Below are 12,615 nucleotides of genomic sequence, written 5' to 3'. Positions count from 1 at the left end.
TTACACAAACGCATAAGTGATTAATAACACAAAAGCACAGACTCCAGTCTGGAACAAACACCACCCCATGCTACTAAAGATTATCTTTGCCGTTGGGTTCAAGCAGTATGTTGGAAAATGGTACATTTGTTTTTTTTTTCTTCTTTTTCACAAATTGATCCTATATTAACAACATGCTTGACCCCCTTTGCGACATGTCATTTTTCATGGATTTCTAACCTAATAAAAGTGTTCAAACTAGCATGAGCACAAACTAATAGCTTGAAAGCTTACCTGTCTGAGGGGTGTTGCAAAACTCAGCTTGTTACCTAATTCTGTGGGAGACATGCAGCATTTTGCCACCTAAAGACAAAGGCTGGATACTTTTAAAACAATACCAATTAATAAGTGAAAACAACTGAAATAAAATGTTTGAGTAAACCTGTTTTGTTTATATATATATATATATATATATATATATATATATATATATATATATATATATATATATATATATTTGTTTAGTTATTTCTGATGAGGAGAGTGAGACCGTTGACATTGTTGGCTGCTTGATGGAGATTCACCAGATTTCAATATATTAAATTGTGATATAACATCTATATGTCCTGGCATGAAAAATGGTTGGATACACTGCGTGGCGTCTTAAGCAAGATGGCGTTTATTTCTTACAGCATTACTGCACGGATATGTGGTGATTCTGCCAAGCAGAGACTATATATATATATATATATATATATATATACTGTATGAAAAACATTTGAATGTGAAGGTCATACCCTATTGAAAGCCAAAACAGTTTATCAAGCAGGGTGCAACCAACAGCATCAAGTCCCTATCAAGTCCCTAACAGTCTTTGCAACTAGTGTTTTGACATTTGTCTTCATTATTATCAATGAACAGAAGCGATTGAGTCACCAGCATGCTCCATTAGCTTCCTTCATTGCACAGTTGCACAGCTGAAATCACACATTAGGATGGATCCAACATGAAATGACAAGTTGGAGGTGCTAAGGACACAGCGGCTGATTATGGTATTTAGGCGTCGACACACGGAATGAAGGGACAGTGGGTGAGGTGCCAAGGCTGAGATGGGATTCAATCAGTTGGTCAAGAATGACATTGAATGTGAAGGTTTTTTTTGTTATTTTTTTTTTTTCCTTGTCGGGAGCAGGGGTCCATACGGTTGAAGCAGACCAACATACCTTGAGAAGAGAAGCTAATTTCAATCAGTATAATTAGTCTGTGGTAATGAAATAAGTCAGAGGCACTGCCACCTTCACTTAAGAGAAAATCGATCTACGTTTGAGGGAGTTTATTAAAGCTGGGGAATAATGGGTAGATAGGGCGGGGGGAGGTGCGGGTGGGGAGTTGGGATTTAGTTTTCTCAGCTCACATTAACAGCTAATCAGCAAAACGATAGTAACACTGCCATAGAAGTTGACGAAAGGTCTCTGTAAGTTTGTCCCGAAAAGAGAAGTTTGGGCTTGCTGAGAGGATTTCAGGGATCGCAAAAGCTACATTGAGATCATTCAAAGTAAATAAAGCCAAACTAAAACACCAAAGCCACTACAGATTGGCGGAAACTGGGCACATTGGTAAGAGCGGTGGCACAAGACCCACCTGAAATTCAAAGAGGGTAAACATCTCTGGCTTGGTGGGCTGCAGTGAGATAATCACTGACGGACATCTCTCCTAAGGTGCCCAAATGCATGCTGGGTGCAGCCGGTGCTGCTTGCTCATTTATCCAGCCGTCTGGCCGACTCACCTGGAGTGATGGGGGAGACGTCAGGAAGGCAGGCTGCTATTTCACGGCCTGTTAAGCGCTAATTCCGCAACATGCCCCGCGCTCCAATTTTAGGGAACAGGGAGCATTACCGCCCAGCTCAAGGTTCTGTCTGTCTGGATGGTGGACTTGGAGGGTAGTGGAGGGTGGAGGAGAGAAAGGGCAGTTGGGAGAAAGAGAGGTGGAGGAGAAAACAGGGCCATGACATATTCACTGAAGAATTATAAGACTGAGAAACAGAAGATCCACAGGGGGAGAAAAGAGACAGAACACAGTCAAATGTAGAGCTGGAAGAGGAGGGGGAAGTGAAGCCTAGGTCTACACGCCTTGCTGAGCCAGCACTGCAAAGCAGAGGGCCCAACCAACCACTCTTGCCATGTGAGAATGAATGCCTTTGACTCGGTCTCACAAACCCAAGAACGTCCACCCATTCATCCATTTTCTCTCCTCGTGAGGGTCGCGGGTGAACCGGAGCCTATGCTAACTGACTTTGAGTGACCGGTGATGCATATCCGGGACTGCTGACTATCCATTCACAGGGTACACTCAGACGACCAACCTTTCCCCATTACATTTGAGGATATTCTTAGAGTATGACTGGGCATATTTGGAATGTGGTAGGAAGAGATTAACAGAGCTCATTGATTCATTCCAACTTTTCAGGCCAATTTGTTTGACTTCAATTGATGAAGATCAGCTTCAAAGAAGAAAATATCTGATGGGAAAGGAGGAGCTTTGTAGGTTTGCAAAGATCTTATTGCTAACATGTCATGTATCCTGTGAAGCGTTGTGTTACAGCCACAGCTGATGCGAAAGCATTATTTAAATATATTTGAAACGAGAAAAAATCTTAGAGGTTTCGAGACACCAAAACTGGGCAACGGTTTATCTTCTCCACGAGAAAGCACTATTGCTTTCACACGGTCTATAAAGGAAACAAAGGTCTATAGTGCTTATGTGGAAGTTGAGAGTTAAAATAAAATAATAAATAAAAAAAACGAAATAAATGAAAGCCCACATTTGGTTTCACTGTAAAGAAAAGAAGTCTGAGAATTACAGTTATATTTCACTTTTTTCACTTGCTTTCTGAGTGGTTTAAGACAGTACAGAATGCTAAATGTTCTCTTATCACGTTTGAGGACAGAATAATTTGATTTGGTGGGGTAAACTTTTTTTTTTTTTTAATCATGCTTAAAATGCCCATGAAATCATAACCTATTATCTTTTGAACGCACTTCAGACATTTTGATTTGAAGTGCCACTCGTTTGACAAACCGCTCACCTTCTCTCCTGAAAACTGCATCTGATGATCACAGAACAAATAACACAAGAGCAAAGACACCAGCAATGAATCCCCCCAAGTGTCTTTGCTCATCTCAGTGAGCAGATCTTGTACTTTAGTGCATTTTTTATTAGAGTGTGGATAGATCAGACTGTGCGAGTTCAGGTTTGACAACGGCATTTATATTTTACTTTTATTTCTGCATATTATTACGCTTGGACAATCAAAGTTGTAATAGTCACTGGTGCATCATTAACACGTCAAGCGACAAGCTCAATGCAACCTAGATATGCAGTTCATTTCAGAGTCAAACTTGGGCGAGAAATTGTTCGTTGAAAGAGACACGACAACCAAGAGAACATGTAACGTGCAGGACTAATTTTGAGATGTGCACGAAAATAACCTCCCGTATATTTTGCCCATATATTTGCTTTAACAGGCCTAGAAGCCCACCCCCAGCCCTTTTTTCAAAAGTTACCATTTAAAACACATACATTGAGAACAAAGAGCAACTGCACACATTTTTTTAAAAGCATTTGTTTTTGCCCGACCCTCCTTAATCCAGCGTCATATGAATGCAATAACATGTTCATACATCGACACCGACAAGAGGCCAGCTGCCTAAAGCCACCAACCTTGCCGGAAGTATCAGACGTTGTGAAAATATGTAGGAGCTCAAACAGATGGATGTGTAATGTCCCAGCAGGTTATCAGACCGTTGCAGTACCGGAGATGACATCGAGCCATTTCCTCAGAGTGACAAATATCTGGAGGAGTGCAAACACAGAGCAAAGCCCCCGTTGGGACAATGCCTGAGCTTTGTCTATGTCACACTGTGTGACAAAAACGCCACTGACTGAGGTGTGTGCTACGTGTCATGTTTGTGTGCATGTTTTTGTGAGCGCACATAAATCAAAATCCTCAACACATAAATATGTCCTACCTGCTATACATCTCCACTCCCGTTCCAATGGCAATAAAGCAGAACCTGGACTTCAGCACTATAGACAGCTCGGGAGGCAAAGTTTGGCTTGGAGTGCAATTGCTGATAAATCAGCCTGGCTGCCTCAACATTGCATGCCACCACCACAGATCAAGCAGAAATAAGCCAGGGAGAGCCAAAAATAGATACAACTGGGTGTTTTATGGCTTGTACGGGAGGTGACTTGGAGTGAGGTGGGGGAGCGCTTGCTGCTCAGTACAGCTTTGAGCAAGCAAGATTAATGTAGGCTCTCTGGAGCAACGGCAACATCCAGAGTCTTAATAAGGTACAAACAATCGGCTCCACTTCGCTGGTTTCCTAGGGAAAACTATTGTTGTGCTGCATTGTTTGCTGCCGGGGCTCCTTGGAGACGGCAGCAGCCCCCGTCTCCATTACGGCCCGGCGAGAGCTCGAAGACGGCGGAAAGGTTGGCTCGAAGGCGGCGGAAAGGTTGGCTCGAAGGCGGCGGAAAGGTTGGCTCGAAGGCGGCGGAAAGGTTGGCTCTCGGCAGAACCCGGCCGCGTTTCCACCGAGCGCTTCCGAATGCCGGGATAAGGTTTGGCATGCTGCTTTTGGATGTAACTCAATTGGCCACTCACCTCGACTCCTTGCACTTTCAGCTTCATGTGATCCTCCCGAGTGGTCTTCCCATCTTTCCTCTTCTTCCAGCAGTATCCGTCCTTTCTGTACTTGACCTTCTTCCTATTGTACAAGATCATCGACCCATTCTGCGGCCTGCGTCCATGCAGATAAGACAGAGAGCAGAGGAGAAATATTAAAGAATTGTTGGCCACCGCACAGACAGTCATTTCAGAAACACACAAAAAGTCCTGACAGCAGCCCGAAGGCAATGCACCGGTGACTTTAATGATACGATTTCTTTACGGTTATACAGCGCTGGCAATGAATAAAGCTACCTGCAGCATGAATTTCAAAATCAGTGTGGCTTCGGCGACAAAATGCACTAGGGCCAGACGTTCTTCCTTATCTCTCATTCAATCAACCTAAATGAGTTCAGCTGTTTGAAATCCCAAGCCAGAAGAGAAGCTTCTCTCTCGCTCGCCATTCATAATTCATTCTCCCTCCACCAGACCACAGCCCGGAGGCTCATCATGATATAATGTAACTATTTGATGATAATCTGCCTTTCTGCTTGGATTTGTAACAGAGACATTTGGTGCTCAGTGTTGAACATTAGCAGAAAGTGTAACATAAAACATTTACAACTCACTCGACAATTAGTGAGCAGTTGGACAGAGATGTGTGCGTGAGTTTGTGTATTGTGGCTCGGCCCCGTATCATGAATCTGTGCATATGCCGCGCTTGCGCATCCTTTTAACACCCTAATGCACCCGCAAGCGCGCGCACCCGCCCGTGCGTGCACAAGCGCGTGCGCTCACGCAGCTGCGCTGTTTTGGAGTGTTCCCAAATCAGAGTGTGCGACGGCTCGCTGTGAATGAGCGTTAGGAAGAGATAGCAAGAAGGGGAGAGAAACATCCAGTAAGCTGCTGGCCCTTGTTAGCTTTGAGCTCATCAGCCACATGTAGAAGTACATCACACGCACCCTCGTACGCACACTTAAAATAATAAAAAAAAAAAAAAAGTCCCACCAATGAGAGAACAAAATCCGAGCAGACTTTTGTCTCAAGGAACAATTTCCATAATAACAAACCCCAGTGATTGTTTTGCATTGTTTTGTGTTGTATTTATTTATTTATTTCCAGAATGTTTATTTATAACAGTGCGCATCATTTCGCCGGGACGCCTTTTGGGGCCATGGCGCCCGCGTCTGTCTCGAAATTACTCATCAATCACATCCTCGGCTTGTTCTCGGGGGCCAGAAGGAAGCGTGGGGGAGGGGGAGGCTGGGATCCCAAAAGTCCCCTCTCTTTGGCCCCAGACAACATTTTATAAAGAGAGATGCCACGCTGACGTGCCCCATCCTTCCTTTTTCCACATTTTTCATGACTACCATTCTTTGCTGACTTCTGTTTTCGCCTTCAGTCAACAGAGCCAGCAAAGGGGAAAGCTTCTTCAGCTGCCGGATGGACGACATCCACCCAAAGACGTACAAAACATCTTCAGACTGTCTGATAAAGTGCATATTATTCAATGATGAAAAGAAAGAATATTTCTGAGCGTTGTGACAATTTTAACTTAAAAAAAGTTTTCCAAACGCATATCAAAAACAAACAATCAATTCGATAATTGATTGTCGATCAATCGTTACGCCTCCCAAAGGACACCTAATGCAACCATTTGCCAACAAATGCACATCCCCAATCTTATTGCTGTGATGAAAAAAAATGGGGTTACATAATGTCATGTGTTCTAAATAATTGTAGCCTATTTCTTTTCTAGTTCACTATAAGGCCTCGATGGGCTTTTGAGATAAACGTAAATTATATTTCATAGTAAAATTTACAGTGATGTTGTGTCAAGCCTGGCAGTCCAGGCTTTCTTTCCTCCACTTTGCATTCACCATTCTCCCTGCTTCAACACTCTGCATGTTTTACAGGAAAAAAAGACTTTTATTGGTCATTTTGAGGAGAGGATGCAGAGTTGTATGAGATCTTAATTGTGTTCTGAAGTAGTTTACGCCACCGTTAAGGAGGCGTCGTCATAAACTTTGCTGCAAACACAACATTCACCCATACAGATTTGTATCGTTTGTGTCAAATGAAGGACACTCATTAGACATAAGCACTCGGAACCGAACAGCAGGACGCTTTGGTTTATTCTGATATCGTTCGGTTTTGCCCTTCAAAAGATACAAGCAACGTGTGTTAGCCCTGCATGGAACAAAAAGATGGGTGCAGATGAGATAAGGCAGAAAATCAAATGACACAGGGCTATCTGATCTCCTCCAGAGCACGGAAAATTGGGGTGAGGCTTCGGTGTCAGGGTCTCTACACCATATTTATCGGCTCGGTGCAAAACCGTTTTCTTGCCGCCATTTTTAAGGCTCCGTTACCTAGATGCTACTTTCAAATCGAGGCGCTCTGGAGCCCGAGGAACAAGCTCGGACATCCCGTGAGACAGAGGACCCAGTCTGAAGTGAACGCTTCGGCAACATTACGTGTCTCCCTTCCCTCGGCCCCACTTCTCTCCCGCCACATCGACTCAATTAATATCCTCAGGAATCTACATATTCATACATGAGAGGGGAAAGACAAATTGTCTGCTATCATACAAGTGCGACAGGAGGCTTTCTGTCTCGAATGCCTAAATGTGGCAGATTAATATGGAAATGTGACCCTCGGACCAGCTCCGCAGCTGTCTCTCTCCTCTTTGGAGTTTGCACTGATAATAAGCTTTACCCTCAGGGTAGAGTTAGGCCTTGTCCGCCCCTTTGGGAATCGTACATTTACCCGGGTAATGGCGTTCGCTCAATCACATTTGTTCATTTGCGAAAGTCAGAAGAGCTAGGGTGAGGGGTAGCTTGGCTTTATGAGGCCGGTGACACGTTCAGCATGTGTAATAAAGGCAAAGCGAGGGAGCCCTGTCCCACTGCTCATGGACCGAGCTCAAACAAATGCAGCGAAAAGTGAAGCCAGTGTCTGATTTGGCCCTTCCAACATGGATCAGAAAGGAAGACCCACAGCAGAATTCTCTAAAATGCGTAGCAAAATCTTGTCAAGGGCACAGCTCCAACAAACCCGATCACACTTTTTGTTTGCGGTTTGTGGAATCAAACCTGCAGCACAAGTATATTCTTTTCAGTTGGTATCTCATACTAAGAAGAATCCAGAGCCTCTGGATGTATATCTATTAAATTGTGTTCTAGATAAATCAAATATGTTTCTCGGTGAGCTTGTGCAGCAGAAATAACAGAACTCCAACCCCCGTTTCACACTTTGCTCCTATCCCCATCTCGCCCCTGGGTCGATTAATACAACACATTCCATTTTCTCTCCAGCAAGCTCAGCTGGCGGTATTTGAGGAGAGGATAAGGAGAGGAAGAGGATGGAGAGCTCGTCCACAGAGGCTTTGGAGGTCGGAGGGCGAGCTGGTTTGGGCCTGAAGTGGCTCGGAAGGGAGGAAACATGCTGTTCTCAATTACCCATCGGAGCCTTCAGCAATCTCAGCCTTTAGCCTTGTGTGTCAACAACAACATTCCACCTCCTCATCTACGCGCCTACGATTGGCGCGACACACACACTGACCCTATTAAGAGTAAATATGAGGCACAAATATGCCCTTGAGTACTCCTGCTCTCTCACACACACTCCAGGTTGCTTGTAACCCTGTTGCTCCTCATGGAGATGGCAGAACATCAATAGCACTCCGATGTTGGCCATTACTTATCCTGTCAATCACGGCTGAAACATACATCCCACGTGTGAAACGACCTACGTATGTGTGGACAAACGTACCCGTGCGGCGCCCAGGACTGAAAAGTTCAGTCCAGTGAGCTGGGCTACACGAGACACATACACTACTATACTGTGCTGCGGTCCAGTAAGTCGTGCGTGTATGGTAATTAGACTTTTAAGCAAGAGCGCTGCATTACATGGCACATCATCTACCTGCGAGCTACTATCTGGACGCTGCGCGCGTAACTGATGATTCATAGATAAGCCCGTCCCTTCAACCCCCCTCCAAAAATGAATCTGCAAGTGGGGCGTTTGCTAAAACTACTTTAAATGTAAATCTGGCACGGCCTGTGGATTTAGAGTCAGAGCCTTTTCTCTCTCACACACACAGACACACACTCACATGACCAGACGTTTCTCTCTGACTGACAATGAGGCCACTGCGCCAAGTTGCTGCAATGTCCTTATGACTTGGATCCAACTAATGGCTCATTACACGCATATCACACAAATGAGGAACTTTTGGGTGGATCAATCGGCCGAACATTACAGAGTCTGTTTGTACCAAATGATATTATTTCTCCTGTCCGCTAATCCTCACGTTATAGACAAGCTGAAAGGTCAAGCTCATATTTAGGAGAGAACAGTGAGCGCATTTGACATGAACTAGATGGAGATGAATGATGAACCGGAGTTTGCCAAACAGTGTCATATACTCCAGATGGAGGGAAATATTTGTTTATCCGCATGAAATGTAGAGCTGTAACTGAGGCCAGGGCGTGGGTCTTTCGCAAGCGATGACAAGTGCCGGTGATTATGCCAGAACTTGGACCGTCGCCTTCCGGCATGAGACATGTTCCTTTGCGCTTATCTGAATGAGAAGGGGAAAGAAAAAAATCACAACATTTAAAGAGACTTTAAATTACAATGGCTGCAGCTTTGCAGGTATGTCTCCGTCCCTATACGACCTTGTATAGTGGGAGCCCCGGGTGTGGGTGGTGTGTTTACGGCATATACCGTATGTCCATATTTCTTATCTGGTCCACAGGAGCCCTGCGGGAAGTGCGGGAGGGAAGCAAGTGACTGTCCGTGATGTTTCACTGATAGCACTAAGCACATTTCATGCACATTTCAGAGAAGCTGCCGTCACTCCTCAGACGTAAAGCTCTCAACTTGTGCCACCAGGACATAATTCACAAATAACAATGTTGTTCACCGGTTACACCACTCCATTCTCTGTCAACAAATACACCTCAGAGCTTTGATGTGCCGCATAGGCGACAAAAAATTTGAATTTCAAGAGCTTGTATGGTTTCGGCTGGGGCGACATTTCCTATTCAGCCCTGAAATGCGTTCTGTGGTTGTATGTGTTTGTATACGAGCTTGGACTGCTGATGACTTTCACCCGGGTGCTGAATAGGATTCTGCATCATTCGTGTGAAGGATAGCTCTACTCAGCCTTTAGTCAGAACGCCTGCTTAGTGAGAAACTAAGCAGACAATGATTAAAGTCTCACATTGGCAGTTGGAAGCCTCACACGTTATTGTCCATTTTGCGGATAATAAAGAATTTCAGGATTCCCATTCACAGATCAGCTCGGCAAGAATATTAAAAAGGCTCGGCTGAGGATCATGAGCCTCATAATAAAGATCATTGAAGACACTCGTATTGACGTCAGTGCGGCAACAATCATTTATTTTTCATTCAATTATTTCAAATAACAATTTAATTTCAAATTTACATTCCTGGCTACACAAGACACATTCACTACTACACTCTGCTGCAGGCTTATCATTGTCATACTCTGCATTGCCCTTCCGCTTATGTGCTGTTAATCCGGTGTGTCAGGTAGTAACAGCTGTGCACTGTTTGAGGTAAGAACAGGTTGTGTTCAAATCTTCCTAAAACACGTGTATGTGCACATAGAAGACAACACAACAGGATGGTCTACTCAAGGGGTCAACAAATCTTTTTGACATTGAGAGTGAATTACTCATAACAATAAATGCAATAGTTGCTAGTTTGCTAAGCTCGTGCTACAATACAGACTCTCGAACGCTTCTAGTTATGGCGTGCCTGTCGAGCCGGCTCATTCTCACTCATCAAGCTATTTGACAACTTTCCTTTCAATGCATCCAATCGCCACCAGGTGCAATGAATTACGCATCCAGCATACCAACTGCCTTCCTCCCTGTCCTCGTCAGATGGTCTCGCTCCCTATCCCAAGCTTCCTAGTGTTTTTCGTGCCTTGCTCGCCCGAGTCTCGACTTTGCCTGTTCCGGACTATCCGCACGCCTCCCGTCCCTCTTTGCCGGCCTGTAGTGATGGCCCGAAGAAACTTCATGAAATAATGAAGCGTTGTAGCCAATTGGTGTGCACCTGGTTCAAAGCTACATGACGCTTCAATTGCTCTTTGGTTCCTTCAAGTGTCCAGAAGCCCAAGAAGTCAACAGTGTTGAGCAATCTATTGCTCTTTGTTCAAGAAAATCACACAATGCACGCGGGTACTATCGAATCAAAATACCAGTCCTATTCATATTTGTTTAGAAATAATAGCTTTTACACTTCGTTGAAGCAATCCAAACAAAACGAGATGTTCTTTATTGCATAGGTTCCATTGCAACAATGGACAGTGCTCCAAAAGCAGTTTCAGTGGCACCCACAGGTGTAACAGAAGCCCAAAATTCATCAAATGTGAGATGACAGACGATTGTCATTGCATTTTATGAGTGTGTTGTATTTGCAATGCCCACCACACAGTGTTGGGCAAGTTAATTCAAAAGTGTAATGCATTATTTATTACTTATTACTGTCATTTCAAAATATATACTTATATTACAATATTTCTGTATTTGAAAGGTAGGGCATTACACTAATATTGCATTACACTACTATTGCGTGTCCATTAATCTGGATTTGCCATTCTAAATGTAGCTCGTTCAATGTACACTCATTGCATATCCAGTCCAAGGTGGGTTTAAGCCTAAAAAATGTATAAATCATTTAATCTGTATTGTATTGTAAAACTTTAAAGACAAGATACAAAATCTCTTTTTGTATTACAATCCCTTTATTTCTTAGCGTCACATCATAGTATAGTATTTTAACTGCTTTGGGCAAATACAACGCATTCCACAATTGCAATGTTAATATTCAAATTCAAGTTCAGCCGGCAGTTTAGCCTAGAACATCATTATTGTGTTTGGCATACTGTTTAACATGAGTTTTTGGTATGCTTCATCTTGATAGACGTCGATCAGAACTATTTATAGACTATTACTAATAGCAATTGTACGGTGAAAATTTTTGTTAGCTTACCTTTTCATTATTGCAAGTAGTGACAGGGATCACACTGACAAGGTTTTGAAATGCTGGAGAATCCACTGTGGAAAGCAACAGCTTAATTTCTACTTACGCCAAACTCCGCCACGAGTCTCCTACCCTCTTAAGGTCGGAGAGGTATCCCTGAGCGAGAGAACAAAATTTTTTCCAGCTTGGTTTTATCACCACATATTTTATTTTCAGAAACTTCAAATTTCTATGGCACCGCTCTAAGTGGTTTGTCAAAGTATTGGTGCTGTTTTGTGAAGTGGACAGCTCTTTAGGTGTTGCGGCAAAGTGCACCTAACTCTTATATTCTTCTTGCCCTTATATCTGACGAACTGAAAGTAATGGACGTATGTCCATCTTGTGGGCGTATTGTTCATATTCAACCTGTCGTCCGCTGCTGCCACACTCATCTCTGCTGTAGTAGACAGAAATTAAACATTTTGCCCTGGACCTTTCTCCTCCAATCTTGGCAAGTTTGAGGGAAAAAAAACAACACTTTTAGGTTGAAAATGCATTGTAATGCATTGTATTACTCTCATTGGTACCGAGTAAAATATTAGTAGTTTTTTTTTTGTGTAATGCATTACACTACCGTGCTACAGCAAAAAGTAGTGCATTATAGTAATTACATTTCTTTTGCAATGCATAACTCCCAACACTGCCGCTAAATCATCAAACCACTTCGAAATGCATTCATGTGGTCTTCCCGTTACTCAAAACAACCTTTGGAGCCTCGACACATTTCGTCCCATCCGTACATGCTTTGTGTTCTTGATCTTATCTGTCTCTGACTACCCTAATGCCATTTTCCTCTACTCTACCTGCGTGAAAATGATTCTGTCTGACCCTGAACAGACAAACCGTCTCAGCTTGGCTCAGTCTGCCCATCTCCTGCTTCCCGTTCCTCCTTGTGCAAGCCGGC

The 12,615-nt window shown here is 43.6% G+C and overlaps 1 protein-coding gene across 6 annotated transcripts in view; it reads right to left on the bottom strand.

Moving 5' to 3' along the window:
- The window catches only part of camta1a (calmodulin binding transcription activator 1a), a 341,465-nt gene that overhangs the window by 135,699 nt on the left and 193,151 nt on the right, over window positions 1-12,615 (bottom strand). For all 6 annotated transcript variants that reach the window (XM_088404271.1, XM_088404279.1, XM_088404262.1 and 3 more), the window contains one exon: window positions 4,647-4,782. In XM_088404271.1, the coding sequence (XP_088260397.1) occupies window positions 4,647-4,782 (136 nt within the window). The remainder of the gene's footprint in view (window positions 1-4,646; window positions 4,783-12,615) is intronic.

This window comes from Hippichthys cyanospilos, chromosome 2 (genome assembly GCF_059441005.1).
Source record: "Hippichthys cyanospilos isolate Australia breed blue-spotted pipefish chromosome 2, RoL_Hcya_1.0, whole genome shotgun sequence".
Lineage (NCBI taxonomy): Eukaryota > Metazoa > Chordata > Actinopteri > Syngnathiformes > Syngnathidae > Hippichthys > Hippichthys cyanospilos.
This window is presented reverse-complemented; position numbering and strand designations above follow the sequence as displayed.